The sequence below is a fragment of the Aristolochia californica genome, unplaced genomic scaffold (genome assembly GCF_029961685.1).
Source record: "Aristolochia californica isolate CCGP_79_NKW_82.1479 unplaced genomic scaffold, dmAriCali1.0.hap1 SCAF_2, whole genome shotgun sequence".
In the NCBI taxonomy this organism is placed as follows: Eukaryota; Viridiplantae; Streptophyta; class Magnoliopsida; order Piperales; family Aristolochiaceae; genus Aristolochia; species Aristolochia californica.
Window position 1 is genome coordinate 7343005 of NW_027181881.1, and position 27708 is coordinate 7370712.

Here is a 27708-nt window from a genome sequence, read left to right on the forward strand (position 1 = left end):
CATGATAGTAGTCTTCCCTCAGTTTACTTTCTGACCAGAAGTGATCTCAAAAAGGCTAAGAAGGGCCTTGATGTTGCGAACCTGATCAAGCATGCCAACACTGAAGCATATAGTGCCGTCTGCAAATTGGAACAGAGGGATGTCAAAACAACTCGGATCAGAGACGGCCTCCAACCAACCAATGCTTCAAGCAGAGTAGAACATAGAAGATAGGTATTCAGCAATGATGTTGAAAAGGAGCGGGGAGAGGGGGTCTCCCTGACGGATGCCACAAGTGACTTAGAAGAAGCCACAGACAGTGCCATTAAGGAGCAAGGAGTACGAAGCCGAAGAAATACACCTGTGGATCCAGAATCTCCATTTGTCACTGAACTCCATACGCCACATAATGTCATCCAAGAGGGACCAACTAACCCGGTCGAATGCTTTTTCAAGGTCCAGCTTGAGGACAAACCTCAGCCAACCCATCTTGGCAAAATGATACACAATCTCAAGCGTAGCCATAGCTGAATCTAGTATGTCACAGCCTCTAATAAAAGCGCTCTGGCCCCAGTGGATGATGGAAGGAAAACCAACCTTAAGGCGACGAGCTAGGTAGCGGGCGATGATCTTGTACGGACTTGAAATGAGGCTGATCGGTCGGAAGTCATGATGGTGCTCCACCCTAGCTTTCTTAGGAACCAGAGCAATAAGGGAAGCACCCACACTCTTAAATGTGATTCCACGATCGAAGAACCTTCAAACCATGGAGATTATATCCAATATCAAGGTGGGCCAGCAAGCCCTGTAGAATTCCCCTTGTACCCGTCGGGCTCTGAGTCCTATCCTAAGCGAGCCCCAGGACCGCATCCTCAACCTCCAAGTCAAAGAAAGGGAGTTCAATGAATGTTGCCAATATTGTTTCAATTGTTGATGACTTCAATTGTGTCACCTGGATCTATTAGCAAAAAGACCAACCCAATGTAATTTACGTAATCACTTTATAATAAAATAAATGTTCAATTTGATGCAAAGATTTGTTTTCATTTTGTCAATGCTCGCAAATATTTGAATAAAAAATTTACTATTTTTTGTTCATCTTGTGGTGTTCTATATCAAAGTTGATGTCCACACACCCCTCAAGAAAATAGGGTGACAAAGAGAAAGAAAAGGCATTTATTTGATATTCCAAATAGAAGTTCCTTAAAATATTCTAGGGAGATATTATACTCACTATGGGTCACTAGCTTAATCACATGTTGCCATCTATCTTACAAGGTTAAATTCGGATTCAAGAAATGAAACTATGTGTTTTTATGTTTCGTTCTTACTCATGTGTTTTTACATTGCCAGCAATGGCCCCCGATCTCTCTCAGAGGACTTCCCGGGGCAAGCGACCTCTCTTGCTCTGTGGCTGATTCATGGAGTGATCACTCATGGAGTCTTCCATTCCGTCGGGGATTAAATGATGAGGAATCGTTGGCTTTTTGCTCTCTCCTTACTAAACTCAGTAATACTATTATCCGGGAGCACTCAGTTGATAAGCTGATTTGGAAGCCCAATAATAATGGCCAATTCACTGTCACTTCAGCTTACTCTCATATCAGAAAGCAAGACTACAGTCCTCATGAGCACAAGGCAAATCTGGCTTGGAAACTCTCATCACCAAGCAAAATCAAATTCTTCGTGTGGTCAGCCATCAGATAACAGATTCTTACTTCAGACAACCTTCATAAAAGAGGCTTCATTGCCCCCAATCTTTCTTGTCCCCCTTGCGGTGAGTGTGAAGAGACAGTCCAACATGTCCTCTTACACTATGGATTTCGTGGCAAGTTTGGATGAAGATCTTTTAGAAAACCGGGCTCCAACTGGGGCTACATCAAGACCTCTTTGGCACCTTTGAGATGGTTCGAGCAATTCTCCTTCCTTGGCTGGGCAAGTTAATTCTTTCGGCCTGTCTGGCACATGTTCCATGGTGCATTTGGCTCGAGCAGAACAACCGGAGATTCAACTCCAAAGCTAGAACCCCATACAACACGGCTTCTCATGCCGTCGGCCTCATCTCGAGTTGGCTTCATACAAAGAAGGATTTTGCCACTCTATCGGGGGTTTCCCTTCGGGAAAATTGGAATTTGATCACTCACATGTCTGGCCTTAGCAGAGCTCCTAGAATGGCTGTCTGGGATCCTCCCCCTTGCGACTGCATCAAACTGAATTTTGATGGTAGTGCTATTGGATGTCCTGGTCCAGCAGGAGCAAGTGGTGTATTCAGATATCACAATGGAGACCCCATTCTTTCTTATGTTGGTCCGGTGGGCATTGCAGATTCTAATACAGCTGAAGTTAGTGCTCTGTTGTTCGGCCTCCAAATCTTCAGGGGTCGTCTCCATGGCAAGTTAATCATTGAAGGCGACTCGAAAACGGTTATTAGTTGGTGTTCCAAAGACAGCCATCCCCCTTGGCGCCATTGGCCCATCACTGATAGTATTGCTGACATTGTATCTTCTACGCATTGTAATTGGAATCTCATTCCTAGATCAGCCAACTCTTTGGCTGATAAATTGGCAAAATTCGGAACTTCCCAGCAATCTCTCATTGTATGGGAAGGATTCCCTCCTTTGTAATTTGCTCTTTTGAGTTTTTGTCTTAATAAAAATCAGTATCATTTCAAAAAAAAAAATCTCTCATTGTTTGGGAAGGTTTCCTTCCTTTGTAATTTTCTCTTTTGAGCTTTTGTCTTAATAAAAATCAGCATCATTTAAAAAAAAAAAAAAAAAAATTTGCCTTCCTTCTGGTGTGATTTTATTTTCCTTTCCTACTCATGTTTCGGCTCACATGTTTTGTTCGTTATTTGGCCCATCCATGAATAGATTATCTCCCATTCTATCAAGTGAGCATTCTCAGGTTACTCAAGGGTTCAAAAAGCGAATAAATGTTTTAAGTCTACAAATGCCATCTTTTTTAGAATTTTCCTTATTTTTCTAAATCTTGTGACATACCTTCTAAGTTAGATGTATCTTCAATTGCCCTCCTATTCTAGATTCTAAAGTGCCCAATTCACTTTTGAGACTCAAAAGACATTGCAAGTGAACAAGACAAAAGAAAAACAAATGTGGAACAACCTAACGGTTGTTCCTCCATCACAACCATCAACTTCAAATGGATATCCCTCTTGGCAAAGTTTCTTAAGACCCAGATCCAACGAAGGGTTAAGGTCTGTCTTCTACAAAAATTTGTTTCTGTTTTATGGTCTCTCTTCTTTATATTGTTCCTTTATATCTTTGAATAGTATATACCCAAATCTCAAATAAGAAGCCTTAGCCAACCCATAGAAGAAACATGCAATGGATGAGGAGAAGGAAGCTCAGCTGTTTAGGAAGACTTCAGTGTTTTATCATCCTCCTAATGGAGCTGAGTTGATTGTGTATATATAGGTCTACACCATCAAGTATCCTATCCATAAATTTGTTGAACAACTCATGGTCAGGTTAGTTTTTTTTTAAAAACGGTGATGATTTTATTTCAAAGGAAAGCAAGAAAATACATCAAGGGAGGTCTCCCCAAACAACAAGAAATTGAAGGGAGGGACCCAATTTAGCACAAAAGTCAACAACCGCATTGGCTGATCTAAGCACATGAGAGCAAGTACATGAAATAGAGCAGACAATATCCATGATATCAAGAAAATGATGTTGATGAGCCAAGGAGGGAAGGATGCGGTGGAGCACCATCCAATGACAACTTTCGAGTCTCCTTTCATAATAGGCAGACCACTGAAGTGATTCTGAAATATGCAGAGGTCGTGAAGAAGGCGTAGGCCCGAGAGCTCAGCCGTAGTCGATTCTTCAATGCCGAGTGGGCCAAACTATGAGATAATAGTCGTGCCTCCTGGATCAAAGATCACCCCACCAAAGTCAGCCAATCCCGAATTCCCAAGAGCACTGTCATCAAAGTTGAGCTTAAAGTGACCGACAGGAGAGAGGGGAGGGGGGGAGACAGCCACCTAGTGAGGGTGGAGAAGGGAGGGACATTTGAGCAATAACATTCCACATTATGTTCTTCAAAGATTAATATGGTTGTGATTTGTAGAAGTATGTGTGAAGTGAAATTAGGGTTAAATTGGATTGTATCTTAATTCGATGGTTGATTCTGATGAGGTTATTACCCCTTCGAGGGATTCTGGGAACTCATAAGGGAACTATACACTTATGATTGCTTCTGAGAGACTAAATGGCAAGAACTATCTGAGCAGGTCAAGATCAGACAACTTATACTTGAAGGCTAAGAAGAAGTTTACATTCATTAGGGATGACCCTCCTGTCCCTTTAAATGACGACTGGGAAGCCGAGGACAATCAGGCTATGAACTGACTGATTAACAACACGGATGCCTAGTTAAGGAATCAGGTTAGAATTGTAACACTACCAAGGGCATGTGGATATCCTTAGAGGGACAAACAATATTGGGGTGATGCAATTTTGACTGTGTGCCACATTATTAACAAAATGCCTTCTTCTATCCTTGGGGGAAAAGTACTCATCTAGCTGCTTACTCCATCAGTTTCCACACATAAGTTGACTGCACAAGTGCTTGGGTGTGTATGTTTTGCACATTTTTCGGTTCAGCCACAAATAAATTATCTCACCACATCGTTAAATGTGTCCTATTGGGATACTCTCATACAAAGAAGAGATACAAGTGTTTTTGTCCTTCCACGAGGAAAACATTTGTATTCGCTAATGTGACATTCTTTGAAAATGTCCTCTTCTTTTCTACAAATGTTATACTTTTTTTTTAACAAGAGTTGTTGCACCAACTCCTATAGAAGATAGTCTTGTCCACTCCCCAGTTGTTCCTGTAGAGAAACCACTATAGATGTACTACATAAGACATACTTCTGAGCACCCAATACAAGCTTCCTTTCTCTTGCCGAATCCAAAATCCTCTTCGTCTGTTGATCCTGTAGGTAAGTGACTTGGATCACCCTATTGCCTTCCGGAAAGGTGTCCATAAGTCCCTAGACACCCACTATCGAATTTTGTCAAATTTGATTCATAATCTCACCAGTACAAAAAGTGTACCTTGTCTTTGTCCTCAAGTACTTTTTCTTCTTCTGTACAGGAGGTTCTATTATTGCCACAATGGAAAGCAACCATAGATGTAGAAATGGAAGCATTATGTGACAGAGGCACAATGGTGTTGTGTGACTTGCCCTCGGGAGCTACTGCCTTTGGGTGCCGCTAGATATACACTATCAAATACAGGGCAGATGGTTCTATTGAACGGTATAAGGCACTGCTGGTAGCCAAAAGCTATACACAAACATATGGAGTGGATTTTTTGAGACCTCACTTGTGGGTCGTCTGTCTTCGATACACATTCTCGTCTCTATTGCAGTTAACCAAGACTAGCCATTATTTCAATTTGATATCAAGAATGCCCTTTTGTATGGTGACCTCAATAAGGAAGTATATATGGAGGAACCTCCTAAATATGTTGCTCAAGGGGAGATTCGAAAAGTGTGTAGACTCGAAAAGGCAATCTTTGGACTTATACAGAGTCCGAAGGCATGGTTTGAGGACTTCAACTAGGTGATTATGTCATATGGATTCTCTTGCAATCATTGGACCATTCTTCGTTTATAATGAAGAGATCATCTGGGTTGTTGTCCTGCTAGTTTATGTGGACTATATTATTCTATCTACGAGTGATCAAAAAGGGATTGAAGAAGTAAAATTATCTCTCACAGCATTTTCAGATGAAAGACATGAGTCCCCTGAAGTACTTCCTTGGCATATAAGTAGCACAAAGCAAAGTTAGACTTATACTCACTCAGAGAAAATATATCATTGATATGTTACAGAAGAATGGTCTATTAGGAGCGAAACTAGTAGAGACTCCAATAGAAGTGGGTCACGGTCTTCTTAGTGAGAACAATGATGAACTTAAAGCCAAGAGTATGTATCACCGATTAATTGGAAAACTCATCTATGCTAAAGTTACCGTCCAAGTGTATCATTCTTAGTTAGTGTAGTGAGCCGATTCATGGTTTAGATATGAAAAATACATCTTAAAGCAGCTCAGAGAAGACTAAGATATCTAAAGAGTTCTCCTCGAGAAGGGTTGTTCTTTAAGCCCAACTAGCATCTTAAGATAAGAGGGGTACTTAGATGTCGACTATGGTGGGTCTAAACTGGATAGAAAATCAACTACTGGCTACTTTGTGTTCTTAGGTGGAAACCTAATAAGTTGGAGAAGTATGAAGTGGTGGCCCGCTCCAAAAGTGGAGTATAGAGCTATGGCTCATACAATCAATGAACAGATGTGGGCTAGATCAGTTATACGAGAATTGAATCTATAGAGCAATGGGCCTATGACCATGTACGGTGACAATCAAGCAGCTATTCATTGTTGGAAACCTAGTTTTTCACGAAAGAACTAAGCACATAGAAATGGATTGTCACTTTCTCAGGAGCAATTATGAGGAAGGAAGTGATCACTCCCTATATTCGGTCCAATATCAGATAGAAGATATTTTCACCATGGCACTAGGAAAAAAAGAATTTGGGAACTTTTGTTACAAGCTAGAGCTCATGGATATTTATGCTCCAACTTGAGGAGTGTTGGAAAGTACTATAGAAGGGCGGTTTGGTAATTTCTTATTGTTTGCACCTCCTAGGAATAGTCTTATCTTATTCAGCGTGGTTGATAGTTTATATAGTTCAAGTTTCATATAATTAGGATATGTAATGTTGGAGTTATAAAGGTCTTGTACATGTTTTAATTTATAAAAAGAAATCAGGCATTGACCAGAATCCTAATCACGAGAGACTGATCTCTGTATTGCTGTCGTCTCCTCTCCCTTTCTCTCTTCTCTCCTTCCTCTCTCAATCCCCCTTATTCCATATTTTCACAAATATAGTTTCATAAATTCAATCAAGTTGTTATGAGCTTTGGTTTCAAGATAAACTATTTGGAGCGCCAAGAGTGTTTGTACTCAGGAGGAATGCAGATACAGTATATTATCAATGCATATGACATTGTTATTTCAGGTAGTGATGCGTAATGGGGTTGAAGAAAGATAACATAAGACAATATCAGAGAATGATTCGTGACATCAATAGCTCTGATCAGATTTCATTGTGGCATGCCCCATGGAGTGCTAACTCCATGGCAAACAATCTAGCTAGTGCTGGAGTTAGTCGGATTTGGTTGTGCGCAATTCATTTCCTTTAGTTGATCCCACTTGATATAGGTTTTATTCTTTGGCTAGTTCATCTGGTTCGTTGTGTATTCTTCTCTTCTTTTTCACAAATTTCTCATTATTTTCAAAATATATATATATATATATCAGAGATTTTTGGAAATTTGATATATGTGATAGTTACTCGACCTGATATCTCATATGCAAGAGTGGTACAACAATTTAAAGAGAATTTGAAGAAAATCCATCTAGAGGCAATGAACACAGTATCATGTTATCTTAAGGGATCACCAAGAAAGGTTTGTTGTATAAACCAGATGTACATGTTGACATTGTTGACTTTTTTTACGTAGATTATGCAGGGTAAAAGCCTTGTGAGTTGATGAGTAGAAGTCTCGGTTGCTAAATTTGCTTTCCTATAGACAAACTAATGCTTATGAATTGTGACAATCAAGTTGTTATTTTCATTGCCAATGATTTAGTGTTCCCTAGAAGGACCAATCATAATGAGGTGGATTATTATTTTACTTGAAATACAGTTATAAGTGGTGCTACCACAACTCCATATGTGGAAATTGAGGACTCAGGTTGAAGATGTATTTATAATAACTTTTAATAAGCAGAAACTCAACAATTTTGATAATAAGCTGGGTTATTTGAAATATCAGCTCCAACTTGAGGGGGGATGTTTAGAGTTATGAAGTAGGGCTATTTAAGTCCTTACCATTTGTATATTTATATTACTCTTAATTGAAAGGAGTTTCATCAGTTAACTCTAAGTGAGACTTCTGGGGTGCTCGAATATGAGAGTTAATTATGTAATTGTGGTTTAGTGCTGAGAGTAAGTAAATAAAAGAGATTAGGGATTGATGGGACCCTTGTCTTCTTTGCAACAAAACTGTTTTGCTCTTTCACTTACTCTCTCTCAACTTTTCTTCCTATTTTGTTGCTTAAGCACTATTTTCAAAACTCATGCCGGCTTTAGAGGAAAACAATTTCCTTTGACATGGAGAAGTTTTAAAGTGAGATATGAGATATTCCAGACATACCTATCTTTATCAGGTTGCTGTATTTGAATCATTTCACCAATGCAGTTATCAAGGCATGCGCGTCTTTGACAAGGAATATGGTGTGAACACCCTAAGTAGCAGAAACAAGTAGACCAGTAAAAAACTAAGCTTTCAAACAGAATTTTCCAGATAAAACAACTCATTATATGAAGGCTCTGCTCATTTTTTCTTTGCAAACAGCCAGCAGTAGCAAAATATTTAAACCAAGGGAATTTAATATAAAAAAGGAGAACCTTAATTGGTCATAGATAACTTCTTTTTTTTTAAAATATTGGTAATGCATTGAAGAAAGGGCTCAGACCCTGAGGGGAAGACAATCCCCTAACACAAGATCAGATCTGGAAACTCCAGCTTGCTAATTCATCATAACAGAAGCCGTAGATAACTATTTTATCCAATACTAGCAATCCTCAACTGAATAAGAGCTTTTGTTTTCCCCTTTTTCTTTCTTTTTTGTTTTGGGAAAACTACCGAATAAGAGAAATATGCATACCAATATCCAGTCTCTGAGTAGGGTAATCCTGCATTAACACAACAAAAAGATATATTTAAAAGCACTTTTAGGTTGAATGGTAAATAATAAAATATCATAAATAATATTTTTTGGCAACTGCCAAATTGCATGGTTTCCTAATGTGAAGTTTCACAGATAAAGTCATGTGTGTGTGTGTGTGTGTGCAACCAATTCTCATTAAAAATAATTACACCTAAGGTTTTAGTAGAAGTAGGCACATCATTCATTAAACAAGATTTAGGATTCTACACAGCCAATGTACATCATACACTTATGGTATTTTATGCCTCACTCACATGTACTTGCTTTTGCATAAGAAGTGCTTTCATAATTGGAGAAGAAGCTGCAGCTGCAACCTCGCAAGCAACAAGTTTCAATGCGGCATCTGAGGAACACAACTTTGGCTTGCTAGGTTTACTACCAAGCTTTCGCCTACAGCCCAAAGCACCACAATGGCAATATTGATCTGCTCCAAATTGAACAAACCTGCAGAATTTGTTGGATTAAAAACCTATTATCTTTATTCAAAATAAAAAAAGAAAACTTATTTTCAATCTAAATTAGAAAACAATTACCAAAATAAAAAAACAAAACAAGGACTTGATCCACTGAGTCATAGACAGAAACAATCTAGTACAAGCTCGTACCTATAATCGTAAGTCAGGTCCTCACCCTTTTTTATGTCACGGGTAGCAAATATGCCAATCCTAGTTTCACCATCAATCCTCCTAGAAAGATGTACTTGCATGAGAAAAGGTAAGGCAAAACCAAAAAAAAAAAAAAAAAATTATTAGAGGCAAACCATTTCTGCATCTCAGTATTGGGCTGACAACTATGATTTATGTATCTTGATTTGTTTCCTTTGTAAGTGGCATCAATCACCATATCACGATTAATCTCGCATAAGTAAAAATTTGTTTCACCACGGTGTTTCATATCCCAAAGTCTTTCTTCACATGTTTTGTCATCAATAACTGGGTCAAAACAAGAATAAAGAAACATTATGACCTGGAATATACTTCTCTTTAAAAATAAATAAATAAAAGACAGCGGATATTAACAAAATACTCTCAGAAAAAGCAATAACAAAAAAAAGCATGAGCTTTGATGGGGAATAAACATCCAATATTTGAAATGGTAATCACCTTCTCCAACATACTCTATCACAAATTCCCCTAGCTTTATGTCTTCATCCGCTACGAGTCCGTATCCACATTTCTCAGTCTACAAGCAAAACTTCAAATGATTTATGAAAATAAGTACATGAAGAGACTAAATGTGTAAATATACATCAATAACTCTGAGACAACTTCCATGAGATACACAAGTATATACATATTCATGGCTCTGATAAACCTCCACAAGTCAACACAGGTTTATCCAGGGTTATCCAGGGTTAAGTGACCATATTTTTACTCTAAAGGAATACAGATGTATGTGGTGTGAATACAACATGTTAATGAATTTTGCTTTTTCTCACTTGAGGACAATGTTAGGACAGATTTTGTTTGATAATTGTTTCTTCAATTGATTAGAAAGTAAATAACAGTTCCAATAGCTTTACTTGCTAGTTCCCATAAGTGGACACCATCAACAGTTCAATGTATATGTGATTAGAGAGCAAAAGCCACTCATACAAGGCTACCAAGACTTTTTAGAATAATTAAGAGGAAAACCAGGGAATAATATGAGAAAGCATTAATATAACTAGTTGCTTCCTATTCAGCAAATGCCACGTGCCAAATTGAGAAAATGAAAAAGGAGAACAAATGCCTCAACCTAACCATGATCACCAGTTAACAACTGATCACTCTTTCTTTTCTTTCCAAACCAAGATGGAGTCCCAAAGCTTGAAAAGATAAGAGAAAACAAGATCAATTCTTCTATAAATACGAATGCAGTAAATGTAACTAGAACTATTTGGAATTAACGGACTGAAGTAAACAGTGAAACTAGGGAGCTAAAAGTGTTCTCCAGAAAGTAATGAATAGAGTCAAGTACTTAAAAAAACATAGAGACTGAAGTGACTAAAAAGAGAGTAGAAGACAGAAATTTTAAATAACAAACAGAAAATAGATGAAGAAAATAAAAAAAATGGAATGATCGAACACTTTTCTCAATCCAGTAATATTAGGGGGTTTTTAATAAATTAAGTGTGTGTAAGTGGGATTAGGTTTAAAACATAGAATAGCTAGAAGAAAAGAGGGATGTCCCTTTCCAGGCAATTTCCTCAGGAAAAAAGGCTGCCAAGAATAGCAAGTCTCTTATCTAGCAAAGTACTTTGTTTAGTAATAATCTATTAGGAAGCTGTCCTAGTCTAGCAAGTTGAGCTAAGAGTAAGTTTACCAGGAGTCTTTTTCATGCCCCATTGTCAAACCGTTGGACCGAGCCTAGATCTGACTTCCCCAACGCTTGTACTGGCTTTTCTAAGAAAGAGCTTGAGCTTACTCAAAACACTAATAAAAAAGAACTCCTAAACAAAAATTATGACACGCAGAGTACAAAGCCACCCATTTATAGGCGCAAACCTTCACCATATCTCTCCTAGAATCACTCTTAGGATAACCTCCATGTGTGCCTAATCCATAACCAACACATCTCTTAGTCGGCAAAGATCCTCCCTCAAGGACCATGTGTCACCACCACAAGCTACCAACACCCAACATCCAATGAGATCTCCTTCCCATGGTAGATTGAAACCAGGTCAGATGAGGTTAATCCAGTTGGCAAGATCAAGTGGTTAAGCTTGATGAGTCAGCCTAACCCAATCTAGATAGACCCCTCATTCAAATTCAAACCTCCTAAGACGAATTCAAATGCCTTATGTCACCTGTTTGTTTTTTGAAGAAACACCTCATGTCACCTTCTCAGACATTTTGACAATGTGCCGAGTCCATTTGCTATCAGCTTATTGGGCACACAATGCTGGACCATGCCTGCAGACATCCAGCAATGCCGCACATGCCTGTGCACTGTGTTGGGGGTGAGCGTCTAGGACCACATGCACATGGTGCTCCTGCACTAGCATCCACACACAGCTGGTTGTAGTGCATGCATTCACTGGCTGCTAGCAACCTGGTATGCATGTGCACCTGTGACCTGGCAGCGGATGTGCATGCATGGCCTAGCAAGAGGGCATCCTTTGTACTGCCAGTCGTCTGCCTACACCATGCGTCCCACAAACGCCCTAGTCCTCAGTCATTCATCTACATGCACCCACACACAACTGGTTGTCGTACATGCATGCGCTGGCTGCTAGAAACCTGGTATGTGTGTGCACCTGTGGCTTGGAAGCGCATGAGCAAGCATGGCCAAGCAAGCTCACGTCCTTTGTTGCCAATCGTCTACCTACACCAACGTGTTCTGCAAAAGCTGAGTCCTCAATCGTTCATCTCTGTGTTCATGCACCTCAACCTCCTACCCAGTACAGTTCACAAATGTCGCCTTAAGTGGACTCCAGCTCATGAAGGTAGTGGTCTTTACACATCCTCCATCCCAAGTCTTCTAGCTAGTTATCACCATAATGTGTGACCCACTCAAGTGTGTCTTCAGTCATCTGCCTTTGTGTCAAGCATCCACGTCTCTACCCTACGACCTTCTTGCTCCTTGTCACAATGGTCCCACCTACGTCCAGGCAAGCCTCCTAGTATGCTCACATGTCAAAGAATATGAGCATGCCTGTAGGGCAAGTGCTGTAACCCAAATTCACCTGAGTCACATTCAACTTCCATGGCTGATACAACTTTGAACATGAGCTGCAATGCATTCAATCTCAGAAATTTGCCTTCCTGCCATCTAAATTCAACACTTCTTTCCTTCACAATGCAAGGGCAAACCGAATCAAGGATGTTTAAATTCCTAGATGTGGAATAATTGTTGCCTTTGCAATACTTAGAAAATCCATTCCAAGTATTACAGAGAATTCACCAACAGGACAAAGTGTGAAGTCCATGTTGCCTTCCTTCTTGCCATACAGGCCATAAATACTACGCAATACTCCATTCGGTAAATTAACTTGTCTCACATCATGCTGGATAATCAACCCCAATGGATCAACCTCCTCCATCATGAAATTGTGTGTAGCTCCACTATCAAACAAAACAATTGCATGCAGGATTTGGATCCTCACGGCCATATGCATCAGAGCTCTCCTTACTTCACCATCCAAAATAAGAAATGGACTAGACTAAGTATTGTCATTCGGCAGTGTGTTCAGTGTATACTCCAGATTTTTCACCTCTTATTGCACCTGATCAAACCTGATCTCCTCGGTGCCTTGGTTCTGAGATTGTTCCACTTCAAACCCAAGTACAGCTAGCTCCTCCACCCGTACATTGTCCTTCAAAAGCTACATGTAGTCCTCATTTTCCAGAATTTGCATCAGCAAAGACTTCTAAGGAAAGTGATTGTGCATTGCTCCATCAGCATGCTACAATCCTCCAGCTTCTATTATTTAAACCATCATTCGGTTCAGCAACTTTTCAACTCTCGCATCGAATCTGCCGGCAGATCACCTTCATCTTTGCCCCATCAAGTATCAGCACTTCTGCCTGGCCCCTAGCTTTGGCCTTCGGTAAGTGAGTTGTGGCGTCATAAAATCTGCCTCTAGCACTTCCTCAGACTGCTGCATCATTGGTTGCAAAGCCTCTTCCTCCCGCAATATAAGTGGTGAATCTGTCTACAACTTGCCTGTCTGTGGTTATGAGCATGATGCTCGCTCCAGCACTCCACAGTCCTCCTATAGTGGGTGAAATGAAACTAGCTGTGCCTGCAGCTGCTACAATGAGAGCAGCACTTCAGCCTACACTTCATGGCTGTGCTGCAAAGTACACAGTGCCTTCACCTGTAACCAACAGCTATCATGTGGCGCAAACAGCACCTTGGTTTGCACTTCATGATTGTCCTACAGTGCATGTAAATGCCTTGGCCTACACCTAGGGGTGGCATCAAACCGAGCCGGGTTCACAAGTAGCTCGAGCTCGGCTCAGTTCCGGCTCAGTTCGATTCGATTTATCTCGATCTTCAATCGAATTCGAGATCGAGATCGGGGCTCATTTAAGTTAACGAGCCAAACTCGAGCGAACCATGGTTCGGTTCAAAAGCTCGCGAGCCGGCTCATTAACGAAGCTTCAAGGATTCAGGAATCAGGGATTCAGGGGATTCAGCAATGGTAACTTTGGAGTTCGGGGAATGGATTCGAGGCTGGGGAAAATCGGAAGTAAATTGGTGTAGGCAATGCAAACGGGACTACAATCTGCCCTTTTATGTAAGTTTTGGTTTTTTATTCGATGTTTTCCCTCGTCGATCTTCGTCTCAATCGATTTTTGTAACCAGCATCGCCGGCGTCGCCGGCGGAAGTGAGTAAGCTAATCAATTTTTCAAGTGATGGGGGCCGACGATGGACTCCATTGAGGCACTCCCTCTTTACGCGTGGCTGGAGGTTGAAGATGACCTCCAGCACGCAAAAACAAAAAAAATAAAAAAAATCGAAAGCATATGGTAAGTGGTAACCAGATTTAATTTCTGAGTCGGATCGGACGGGTTGAGTCGGCCCCACTCGCCTATTCCAACTCGCTCATTCCAGTTGCCCTTAATAGGCCGAGTTGCCCATTCCAACTCTCTAAATCCCAGTCGCCCATATGCCAATCTTGAGAGCCATTTCAAAAATTTGAGCTTGAACTTGTGCTGCCGTAGCAGCAACTTGAACAATTGCTATCGTTAAAACCCGCCATGAGATGGTTTTTTGCCTCTTGCAGTCAGAAGTGAAAATTAATTGATGAGATTAATGCTTGATAGCGTGAAATGAGGAAAAATACAATATACCAATTAACTGATCTCCTACTACTGCAGCAGCTTAGTGGGAGACTGTTGGGTGCTGCAGGAATCCCTACCGGCGCAGTCTCCTAATCATCCTCCGGCTTCAACATCCATGGAAACGGATAATTCAAGGGAGGCCTAGGATAGGAAGGAAGAACAACTCTCTCGGTTGCGTGATGGTCTTTATAGGGACAAACCCACACCCTAAATCGAAGAAACCAACAAACCGCGAGGAAGCAAGAGACTCAAAGCATTTTGTCAAAGAAAGACAATCTTCTGCTCTCCAACAAAAAAACCATGTGAAAGAGAATTTTGTCCAACTATACAAAATAACAGAGAATCTTGGATCTTGGTTTGCAAGTCCTTGTCCAACTCTTAGGTAGCACCTTCAATTTGACTAAATGACATTTAAACATTGAAGCTACCCAAAAAAAATTACAAGCCTAGAGTTGAGATACTCTCCCATTTTTAAAATTTTTCCTTTTAAAAATGAATTAACCTTAATCTTAACCCTAATTAACTAACTAGACTGGTCTGTAATTTATAATGTTAAATAAATATTGATTTATCAATACTTCCTGTTCAATTGACATCAATAGTTAACACTAGTTCTAGTTTGGCCATAGATAATAATTCAATTTGACATGTATTTTATACAAAGTTTTAAATGTAGATTGGAGCTCGAACTCGGCTCACTCGAACTCAAACTCGAACTTGGTTAAAATTATTGGGCTCGAGCTCGATTACAATTTTAGGCTCGAGCTCGAGTTCGAAATATTTAAATCAAGCCCACCTCAAACATAAGCAGGCTCGAGCTCTGCTCGACTCAATGTCACCCCTACCTACACCCTATCATTCTACTAACATAACCACTCGCCTATAGCCTGCATAGTCAACACACCCTCCAAGTGCACAATAGCTGTTGGGACCACCATGGGTTGGTTCCTTGGCATGGCTCAGTTCTGACACGCACGAATCGACACTTCCTATACTTGAAGTGAACCAAGCATCACCTCAACTTGCAGCGACTTCCTTCTAATCCTTCTACACCTCCACACATCCAACCTTTGCATAGTCTTCCTTGCACCATTGACTTGAAAAGCGGCTTCTAGCATGTCCATAATTTTTGGGCCCATGACATTGCATTGTGTACAGAAATGCACACGAATCCGCCTTTGGGTCAGCTCCCCACTGCTGCTCCAACTTTGGCATCCCAAACTCTGCCTCTTCGATCTTTTTGAACGGTTCCTAGCCATGTGACTCCCATCACAAATAAAGAACTGGATTAGCTAAGAATTCTTGTTATTTTGTTAAAGAGATGAGCTTTATTAAGCAAAAGAAGAGCTACAATCAAAGAAGGTTTCCTGTTACAACAAACAATTGGGAGGAAGCTCCTTGCTTTGCAAGAGAACCAGCTAAAGAGTTGGATGTTCTCGGATCATGAATCCATAAACAAGACAACAAGGAGGCTCAGAAAAAGAGAAAAAACACCAAATGATCACCACCTTGAAGTCGCCCTCAATAATATAGGGGCAAGTCAAGTGGTCACAAAAAATAATAAAGCCCTAGAGGAGGACCATGATCTCAAAAGAGGGAGTCTGAAATCCCCATCGATCCAAAGTAAGAAATGAGTGTGAAGCCACCAAAACCAGTTGGCTCAAGATTGCCAAGAGTATTGCCATCAAAATTGAGCTTGAGGATGCTAGGGGGTGGGGTTTCCATTCTTGCATAGCAGGGCCGCGGGAGGGGACAGACATCTCAATAATGACCCGCTAGTTGTTGTGCAAAGGGAATGCATCTTTTCATGTCCTTCGCACTGAAAATGGTTTAGAGTACATGAATCACCAAGTTTGATATGTTTTGCCAAACTCATGGCAATATTCATCAATCCTCTTGTGTGTTCACTCCTCAACAGAATAGGGTAGTTGAATGTTAAAACCGCAACTAGTTGGAAGTTACTCGTATTATGCTCCTTCATATGAATGTCCCAAAATAGTATTGGGGTGATGTAGTTATGACTGCATGCTACCTTATCAACGGAATGCCTTCTTCTGTCCTTGGGGGGGAAATTCTCATGCAGCTACTTATCTCATCAAATTCCCTATATGTCATGACTCCACGAGTGTTTAGTTGTGTATGTTTTGCACATACTTGATTCAAGCACAGATAAATTGTCTCCCTGCACTGTAAAATATGTTTTTTGATACAAATGTTTTTGTCCTACTATGAGGAAAACCTTTGTATTCGTTGATGAGGCATTCTTTGAAAATGTCCCCTTCTTTTCTATTGATGTTAGAGATATTTCTCCTTTTCTACAGGAGTTATTGCACCAACTCTTATACAAGATAGTCCTACCTACACACCAATTGTTCCTACAGAGAAACCACTACAGGTGTAGCATAGAAAACATACTTCCAAACGTTCAACACAAGCTCCCTCTCGTTCATCGGATTCGAAATCCTCTTCTTCTGCTAATCTTGAGGTAAGTAACTTGGACTTCCCTATAGCTCTTTGAAAAGTGTCTGTAAGTTCGCTAGATAACCACTATCCAACTTTGTCTCAATTGAATCCTTATCTCACCAATACATAAAGTTTGTCTTGTCTTTGTCCTTGTGTACTTTTCCTTCTTCTTCAGTGGAAAACAACCATACATATTCTAATTCAAATAAGATTCAACAACTGAGCACCATTCTAAAGAGTGTTTTGCGGAGATGGTTCATAGTCAAGAAAATTTTGATTCTGCTTCTCCTTCCTCTTTTTCTTTCTTCAACAACGCGGCTTTGGAGTGGTAGAAAACCACTACTGTAAGTATCTTGCAGCTTTCGGTCATGTCGGCCTAATGGGAATCATGGTGCCATGGTCATTGTTGTAGTCATTGTTTGAGAATGAGAATCTGCTTAAAGGGGTGATTGTAGATTCAAAGACTATCTACAGACTTCAATTCTAACAAAGATGATGGACTTCTTGACCAAAACAACACGGCTTTGGACAATTGGGCTTCAAAGTAAAAGAACAGGATAGTAGAGACATAAAACTTGGTTTGTAGATAGCACGCAGCCAAGTAAGATGCTGCCATGGTTACAAAAGAGAAGAAATACCAACATCCAGCTAAGGCCAAGATGTTTAGGAGAGAAGATGTGGGGAAGCTTAGAGAGAGTTGAAGGGAAGCAAAAAGAAAAACAAACTATGGTAAAAGCAAAAAGATAAATTAGAGCAAGGAAATATAAAAGCTTAAACTACACTAAAACCTTATTAGAAGAGAAAAACAGTCTCTATAAATTGACACAACGTCAATTTATAGACTCTACTCAAATACCATGTTGAATTTCTAGAGAAGGAAGATAATTCATTGACTTGGTTATAACTGAGTACAACAAGCAAGGAAAGGAAAAATAAAAAGTTAAACTACACTAAAACCAGATTAAGAAAGAGAAACACATCATTTCTAGAGAAAGAAAATAATTCACTGACTTAATTATAATTGAGTACTATGAGTCTTTATTTATAATAGATAAAACAAGTAGAATCAGATTATAATTAAACTACCTTTGTCTCAGTTATACCCAAAAACTAACACTTAAAGATAGTCCTAACACAATAAAACAGTTGAAAATAAATAAAATAACATAACTCAAACGCCTTCTAACTAAAACCCTGACTTTCTTCCCAAGAGACTTGAAAATGTTGAGAAGAGAAAGAGTTGAAGAGAGAGAATGAGAAGGAGAGAAGGTGGAGAAGAGGAAATATCAAGAATGATATGCATTGGGGGACATACACATCCCCCAACCTCTATTTATAATGAAGTTTTGAGTACAATTACAAATATGCCCTTAAGTGAAACCTGAATCTCCTTATATCTCCCATTCTATGACCTCTTTACATGAAACTTGGACCATAGACCTAATTGAACATACAGAACAAGATTATATCAAGACATAAATAAAAATAAAGTGAAATGACTAAAATGTCGTTGTACTTTTTTTTTCAACACTCCCCCTCAAGTTGGAGCTTATATGACAAAAAGTCCCAACTTGCCACAGAAATTCAGTAATTCTCGCTTTCCTAGCGCTTTAGTGAAGACATTACCGAGTTGATCACCAAACCGAACATATGGGTGGTCACCTCTTTTTTCATCATTGCATCCAAATGAAATGACAATCTACCTCTATGTGCTTCATTCTCTCATGAAACCCTAGATTGCTCGCAATGAAGATTGCTGCCCAGTTATCACAATACATAGTCATAGATCCTTCAGATAGAAAAATAATTCCTGGATAACAAATTTCACCCACATTAGCTTACTAATGGTGTAGGCCATTGCTCTGTATTCAGCTTTTGTACTGGATCGAGCAACTACAACATGCGTCTTACTTTTCAACTGATTAAGTTTCCTCCCAAAAATACATAGTAGCTAGTAGTTGATTTTCTATCAAGCTTGGAACCTGCATAATCAGTATCAGAGAAAGCCTCAATCCTCAAGTGATTATAAGGCCTAAAGAGGAGAGCTTTTCCTGGTACTCCTTTCAAATATCATAAGATTCTCTGTGTGACCTCTAGATGAATCTTATGTGGAAGCTCCATGAATTGACTCACGACACTAACTACAAATGAGATATCCAATCTAGTAACTGTAGCATAAATGAGTTTGTCTACTAGTCTCCGATACATTGTTTTATCTTTCAATTCTGGACTTCGATCATCATGAAGAATCTATTGATTTAACCCCCAGAAGTCCATACTCTTGAAGCATATCAATGACATACTTCCCCTGAGTCAGAGTTGTTCCCTCCTTGCTTCTTGCAAAAAAATATTTTAGCTAACCCAGATCTTTAGTCTAAAATTGACTCGCCAAGTGGGATTTAACTTCTTTAATGCCTGATTTATCACTCCCTAATAGGATGATATCATCTACATACACCAATAAGATAATAATTTCAGATGATCTCTTCATAATAAACAGTAAGTGATCAGTGACTTCTAAGAAATCCCATGGACATAACCACTTCACTAAATTTTTCAAACCATGCACGTGGACTCTGTTTTAAGCCATAAAGAGTTTTCTTGAGTCGACATACCTTATGTGTCTCCCCTTGAGCAACATACCCTGGAGGTTGCTCCATATAGACTTCCTTCCTCAAGATCAACATACAAGGAAGCATTTTTTAATATCCAGTTGAAGCAACTACCAGCTTTGATGGACCGCAATAGAAACCAGTATGTGGACAAAAGACAAGTGGGAACCGGAGAAAATATCTCAAAAACATCCACACCAAAAATCAGAGGGTATCCTTTAGCAACAAAACAAGCCATGTATCATTCAACAGACCCACCAGAATTATATTTAACAGTACACACCCAATAACAACCAACAACGACAGCACCTACAGGTAAATCACATAACTCCCAAGTCCCTCTATCAATTAGTGCCTCCATCTCAATATCCATAGCTTTCTTCCAATGAGGAGTCAACAAAGCATCCTGCATTGAAGAAGGAATAGTGCAAGTAGAGATGGACAAAGAAAAATTAGGATAATTATCCGATAAAAAATCAAAAGAGACATTGTGAATACCTTTACGAACACCTTTCTGAAGAGCAATAGGAAGGTGGAGATCACTTCAAGATCAAGAGACGATGAAGAGTCATAGTCCGATGGGAGTGGGGGGTCTGGAGCGGGACGAGATGATTGTCGTCGACGTTGATATACCTGCAGTGGTATCTCAGTAGAAGCGTCACATGAAGTATGAATACATTCATCAACTGGAATAAGAATAACAGGACTAGGTACTAAGGGTATAGGAGATACTGACTCAAATCTAGAAGATTCAAAAAAGGGAGCATCCTCGAAGAATGTAACATTTGCAGATACAATTGTTCTCTTCGTAGATGGACAATAAGATTTGTACCCTTTCTGTGTCAGAGAATATCCCAAAAATATACATTTAACAAAACGAGGAGACAATTTATCCCTGGATGGATTAAAAGTATGTGCAAAACATACACACCGAAAAACAAAAGGTAGTACAGCAAAGAGAGATGCAATGGGTAATACAATCTGAATAGGAATCTTACCATCGAGAGCAAAAGACAGCATTCTATTTGTCAGAAAACATGCAAGGAGGATAGCATCACCCCGATATGACTTAGGGACATTCATATGAATTAACATAATGAGAGCTACCTCAAGTAAGTGACGATTCTTGTGTTTAGCAACTCCGTTTTGTTGTGGGTGAACACACAAGAAGTCTGATGAATAATTCCTTGTGACCGACAAAAGGAGTCAAATTTATGATTCATAAATTCAAGGTCATTGTCTGCACGCAAGATATTAATAAAGAGTACAAACTGATTTTTTATTTCATTACAAAATAGCTGAAATACATCAAAGGCTTCATATTTTTCTCGCATGAGATAAATCCAAGTACATCTACTAAAATCATCAATAAACAAAATAAAATACCTATGACCAAACTAACTAGTCACATAACAAGGACCCCAAACATCTGAGTAGACAAGCTCATATAGTTTTTTTTTTTTTTTTTGAGAAAAAAGGTGTGAATGTATTACTAGAAGAAAAAGTACAAATACATACCTTACTATACAAGGCCTTCCTCCACAACAAGATGTTGGAAGCAAACACCTAATTTAGCCTGATAATCCACTAAGTGATTAGCAGATCTAAGAATATAATTCCAGCTACATTGCAAATGGGAAAATAAATTACAGATATCCTCAAAAAGATCCCAGTGCCGCCAAGGAGGCTTAGAAGACTTCTTGCACCAGTTGATAACTACTTTTGAATCACCTTCAACGCAGAGAGGGCCCACCATTTGTTGATGAAAAAGATTTAATCCATTATATAAACCAGATAGCTCGGCAATTGTTGAGTCAGATTCGCCAATTAGCCCGAAAAATGAAAGGAGAAGGTTTCCATTATAGTCATGGATGACCCTCCATATCCGGCAGGCCCAAGGCGCTTCCATCGAAATTTAATTTGAAATGGCCCAACGGAGTAGGAGACCAAGTTTTCATGGCCAGGGGTGAGGAGGGTAAGACATTTCCGCTATAAGTTGCCAGTTTCTACGTAAGTTTGTTCCTTTGAGATTTTTAAATTCTTTCCGCATGAGGATCCAGGAGGTAACTTACCCAACAATTCTATTGCTCAAAATATTGTTTGGAAGAGATTTTCTATTGAATTTCCGATTATTTCTTTCTTTCCATAAAGTGCTTATGTGATAAACAGGAAAAGAACTCTGGTGGTGCTTGCCCAGTTGACATGACATGCCCTAAAAAGTAATGCTAGAAGGAAAGTCTGAAACTACTTGAATCAATTTTGTAAGTGATGGATGGTCGAGTCTAAGATGCCACTGAAAAGGTGAGTTGTGTGTTGTGCATGCAAAGTGCTATCTAGTTTGTCGTTGTGCAGATAGTATAGTCTCCCTCTCTCACGAGCAAAACCAATCATCTTCTTCATCACGAGATCCTAAAAAAAAATTAGTAGGATCAAAGGTTAAAGAGCAATTCATGGACTTAGCAACCTACCTGATAGATAGGAAATTCAAAGGAAATTTGGGAACTAACAATGTAAATTGAGGTGAAAGAAAATGAGCAGGGGTAACATTCCCCACTGCCCATACTGGTGAAATTGACCCATTAGCAAGGTTAATATGCTTAACGAGGAGAGACTTTTTTAAGTTAGAAAATAGTGAATACATACCTGACATGTGTTTTGTAGCTCCAGAATCAAGTACCCAAGAAGGGGAATGGGACACTAAGAATGTAGACATACCTGTGGGAGGAGTAGTATGAGCCAAGGATGCAGAAGGAATGGAGAAATGTGTCATACGATGTGAAATTTGTTGTCGTTGTTAAATTAATTGGTGTAATTCATCTAGAGCACCATATGGGACTGATGTTGCAGTTTGAGACCCTAAGGTTGTACTCTCGTGTGTAATAGAGTTTGCCCACATTGGTTTCCCAAACTTGATACATCATCTATCCTAGTAGTGATTTGTGCGTTCACAGTGAACACACTTGCGCTCAGATTTGCCATCCCCTCGACCTGAGCTATCTCTACTTCTGCCAGTCCTTGTGCATCCTCTGGACGTTTCAATAGAACCAGATGGTGTACCTGTTGTATTAAGGACAATAGCTTCACCCACTTTAGTATCCTTCTTGCTTTAGGCACAATGGTCTTTTCAGCTCTCATTACCCTATTAAAGGTAGTAGAAAGGTTAGGTACCTCATCAAAGGCTAGGACTTTGCGCCTTTATGCTGTCAAAATCGGCACCCAAAACACTGAGAAATTTTGCCACTAGGAGTTGACTTGGATGTGTCCTGAGTTCCCGTTCATTCATAGTAAACGGATGAAAGACAATGATCTCCTGCTAAATACTTAGAAAAAGAACTATAATATTTTGTCACAATCCTATTACCTCGTTTCAAGCTAGAAAAAATTGTATATAACTCGTAGAGCCTGGAAAGATTGCTCTCTTGGCCATAGAGAGCTTCCAGAGATAGCCACATAGATTTGGTAATTTCAAAATTCATCACCTAACATCTAATAGTAGATTCCATGTTGTTGACAATCCAAGTCATTACTTGACTGTCTTCAGCCTCTCAATCATCATCTTGAGGGACAAGATGGTCATCCCTAATAAATTTCAGCTTTTTCCTGCCCTTTAAGTACATTCTAATAGATTTGGACCAAGTAAGATAATTATCAACTTTTCAGAGGTGATTGTCATAATATATTTCCTATCCGGATTATATGATTCTTTAGACGGAGTGTAAACCTCACTAGAATCAGCCATAACAGATATATAGAAACACCAAACCGATCAAATAAACCTTCCAAAGATTTCAAATCAACCAACCTAGGTGGACCCCACCACGTAGAATTAGGATTAGGGCAAATAGATGATGTTCTCAAGTCAAAAAATCCAGAAATCCAGTACAAGAATAAAATTCCAGAACAACAATGCAAAAAAGTGCAGCAAGAGGGCTGACATCAGCAAGTGCCGAAGATGATGTTAGCACAGATAGGCCTAGGGTTTGGTACGCATCTCGAGATCAGCAAAGAAACCCTCTTTTGGGCAATTTAAAACATCAAAATCTGTTCTTAGAATAGTAGAACAAGTAACCCTAAGGTTATGGCAAAGAAAAAATGAGAAAAGATTGGATTTTTACCAACCAATAGCCGAGAAACTGGATAAAGATCCTTCTTTTATGTAGATGTTTGCTTCATATGGATGAAAATTTGATGAAAGGTCTTCCCAGATGCGATCTACTGCTCGGATACTATGAAACAATTAAGGAGAGAGAGAGTTGAAGAAAGAGCATGAAAGGGAGAGAAGGTGGAGAAGAGGAAATCTCAAGAATGATCTGCGTTGGGGGATGTGCACGTCCCCAACCTCTATTTATAATGATGCTTTGAGTACAATTACAAATATGCCCTTACTTAAGAAAAACCCTAATCTCCTTATATCTCCCATTTTATGTGTCCTCTTTACATGAAACTTGGACCATAGACATAATTGGGCATACATAACAAGATTACATCAAGACATTTAAATAAAGGTAAAATGAAATGGCTAAAATACCCATGTACTTGTTTTTTCAATACTTGTAAGACTTCACCATATTAATGTTGGCTCTGTGAGAATCATGTAAGACTCCCATATCTTCAATAATGACCTTAGAAACAGTGACATTCAGAATATAGTCAAAATCCCATTTCAAACTCCTAAAACCTGTGAATAAGCTAACCCACATTCAAAATATAGTTTTTGGAACTTAAACTATGTAGGTAATTAAATTACAAAGAACTGCTTATAGAAAAAGAACAGAGGTACAAAACCATAAACACTAAAAATTCTTCATGATCAAGTAATAAAACCACTTTAAAAAAGAGTAATAAATAATAATCACAATTCAGAAAAAATAAGTTAAAAAAACAAGAAGAAGAATAAATAACAAAATCAATCCAAAGAAAACTATACCTACTGAAATAAATTAATAGAAAACTATACCTTAACTAATTTCATCTTCTTTACTTGACGATTTTGAAATGGTTTGTTGAGACAGGAGTTTCCACATTTGCAACTCGCTGAGCAGCTAGACAATAGCATTCTGAAAAAGACACCTTCTCTTAAAACAAATGTAACTATAGATGGATACTAAAGAAAGTAAGGAACCAGGTAGTCTGTACTTTAAAAAAAAAAAATCTTTTCATATGAGTTGATTCTAACAGCATATAGCCTATATCCAAAAGGCTATTAATCTGAATGATAGCTTTAGAACCAATAAGAAGGATTCGTAATACATAAGAGAAGATTCATGGTTAAAAACAGCTGCTTACCCACATTGGCAATCTCTCCCACATACACTTGAAGAGCTGGACAAAGGACTACAGAAGCAGAATATGCCATCATCCTCAGTACGCTTTTTTATCCTTTTAGTGAGATATACATCTTTGAAAAGTCAAGACCACCACAAATACGATGGACATGAGCAGTGACTAACCACTCTCATAAATAGGAAACTCTAACAAAAATCACTTTTTCTCAGGGAAATTACCACAAGCCTTTCTGTTTTATTTCCTAAGACAATCAAAATTACATTAAAAAAATCATGCAATAACAAAATTGTTGACAGAAAATATGTTATAGACAATTAACATTTTCTTGCCTCTTCTTTTCTAATTGTTCATTCCAACGTGTTTACTCTTAACCACAAAGCTGCTTCACCATATCAATTCTACACTCATCACAAACAAGGATTTTAAAAGTATACTACCAAAAAAAAAAAAAAAAGAAGAAGTCAAAATCTCCAATCATTTGTTACATTAATATTTTCTAATTTTTTTTATCTTAAGTGTATCAGAAAATATAAACATCTCAATTGTAATAACAAGAAACAGTTGAATCACAGACCAGATATCCAGCAAGAATGGTGTGGATAATTGAGATCACTGTAAACAAAATAGAGTAATCTCATAAATTATAGGAATCTCACAGTTCCCTTTGGCAGGATACTTCGCCTTATAGTAGTATAATTCAGCGGCTTCTTTCTCTTCAACCAGTCTGGAAGTTGAAATTCAATAGGATTTGCAGGATCAAGCTCTTGCAATGGCTTTTCGAACATATCTTCAGGGCTGCTTTGCTCACGATTCTGATGTACAATGCAATAGGAATAATCCAGGAACCCCAAGAGAACATGGAATCAGAATAAAAGAACTTCCAAAAATTTACTCTCAGTAGAGACAAAATTAACAAGAAAAAATCATTTCGGACAGCAAATAACTGAAATCAATATACCAGTGAAATAAGATTGCCTACATCAACTGAGTCTTCACATATCACACGACAAGGTATCAGTACCATGAAGTAACATTTGGCAGCCCTCAAACTAATTATCAGCTATGATTTTGCCAGTGGTAAGTGATTATACCAATAGAAACTGCTTGAGGACTTCAACTAGTTGACAAAGAAGTGTTTTATATTGTTCATCGCATGCTGCCAGTAGTCTCTGCATCTCAATCATACAATTACCATTTTGTAACCAGGTAATCTTGATTTTAGATGTCAGAAAACACGATTAGTTTTTTCTTCTTTTTTTTTTTTAAATCAGAGAGAAGCACAAACAGGTTTGAATATAGAACTAGTGAAAACCTACTGAAGTAATTAACCAGACATTAAAGAGGTAACTACTGTCTATTTACAGTTTCCAGGTCACCTGTAAATAGTAACTATGGCAAGGGTATTGATGAAGAGAGAAAAAAAAAAAGCCATAAACTGCCTGGCATATGCATACAGACTGCAAGACTAAGTGAAACTTTTGCTTCTTCTCATTTCCTACAGGTAGTAAAGAAGAAGAGATACCATACATCCTACCTTTTTCATGGCCGGCATGCCTTTTGACCTAATAAAGCCACCTACACAAGATAATAAGGACACGAGAGCATCAAACCATAGCACCTGGTAATATAATCTGAAGATGAAAGAGTTTAGCACCATATTTACACTTTTGACTCCCAGTTTACGTAACAGTTGAAATACAAAATCAGTATAAGCCGGGCATAGATATAGCAACTGATACAGAGCTAGACGACAGCATACTTCTATAATTTAAAAAATTTAGCAGAGCAATGTTTAATGACAGACAAAGAACAAAGAGTCTTACAAAAATAGGGTTAAAAAAAAGCACCCGAAAAATCAGCAATGTTCAGCTCCATAACTCAGTTATAGAAATACCATCATATTTTTATTGTTTAGGAAGCTTCTTGCATCGCTACTGTTTCAAAATATATAGGTGAAAAGATCAACATTAAACTTTATTTAGTCTCAGATCAAATCAACCGTATGAGTAAGAAATAAAGTTACCCACTTTTCTTCCCCATGACCCAGTTCGCTCATAAATGTCAATTGCAACTAATTCCAAAACAAAAACTTTCCTTATAAATTACAAAGAAATGGGGAGTTTAAGTTAATCACGGGAAAAATTCCAAATCGTTGCAAACAACAAAAGCAAGTCCAAGAGTCGAACACAAAGCTTCTAGTGATACACCAATCAAGAAAACATAAGACATAAAATATATTGAAGAAAATGGGACAAGAAAAGAGATATGTATTCAAACCAAAGGCAGAAACTCGACAAATTACAGAGAGAATTTAGAAAAGGAAAAGTATCACGCAAGCCGAAGGGACATACTCTGCACCTCCAGGTCCAAGATCTTGAACCTGTCCGTTCTTCGTCGGTGGAAGGCCTTAGAGGAGTTAGGAGTTCTTGCTTGACCAGTCCGGAAGTGAAGTGAAGGTAATAGACACAGAAAGGAAAGGGAGGGATGATAAGCGGGTTTTGGTTTTCAAGTTCAAGAAGCAAGTGGGAAGCGAACCACGGCACTGGTCATGGTCGCACACCAGACTTGACGAGTCCCGACTTCAAGTAAAGGCTGAACTGCTGCAGAGCGCGCCCAGATCGGGTTTTGGTTTTCAAGTTCAAGAAGCAAGTGGGAAGCGAACCACGGCACTGGTCATGGTCGCACACCAGACTTGACGAGTCCCGACTTCAAGTAAAGGCTGAACTGCTGCAGAGCGCGCCCAGATCGTGTGGAGGCTGCAGGGTT

General features: G+C 38.9%; 1 protein-coding gene across 1 annotated transcript in view; it reads right to left on the reverse strand.

The window, feature by feature from the left end:
• LOC137956423 (histone-lysine N-methyltransferase ASHH3-like) overlaps positions 1-27413 on the reverse strand; it is a 71041-nt gene extending 43628 nt beyond the window's left edge. Inside the window, exons 1-13 of the mRNA XM_068803911.1 lie at positions 27294-27413; positions 26477-26573; positions 25619-25754; positions 24943-25054; positions 24614-24713; positions 20155-20289; positions 19970-20062; positions 9913-9991; positions 9570-9741; positions 9415-9495; positions 9064-9253; positions 8747-8774; positions 8233-8323 (exon numbers count right to left, since the gene is read on the reverse strand). Coding sequence (XP_068660012.1) covers positions 8233-8323; positions 8747-8774; positions 9064-9253; positions 9415-9495; positions 9570-9741; positions 9913-9991; positions 19970-20062; positions 20155-20289; positions 24614-24713; positions 24943-25054; positions 25619-25754; positions 26477-26494 — 1235 coding nt within the window. The 5' untranslated portion in view covers positions 26495-26573; positions 27294-27413. The remainder of the gene's footprint in view (positions 1-8232; positions 8324-8746; positions 8775-9063; positions 9254-9414; positions 9496-9569; positions 9742-9912; positions 9992-19969; positions 20063-20154; positions 20290-24613; positions 24714-24942; positions 25055-25618; positions 25755-26476; positions 26574-27293) is intronic.
• Positions 27414-27708: the final 295 nt, after the last annotated feature.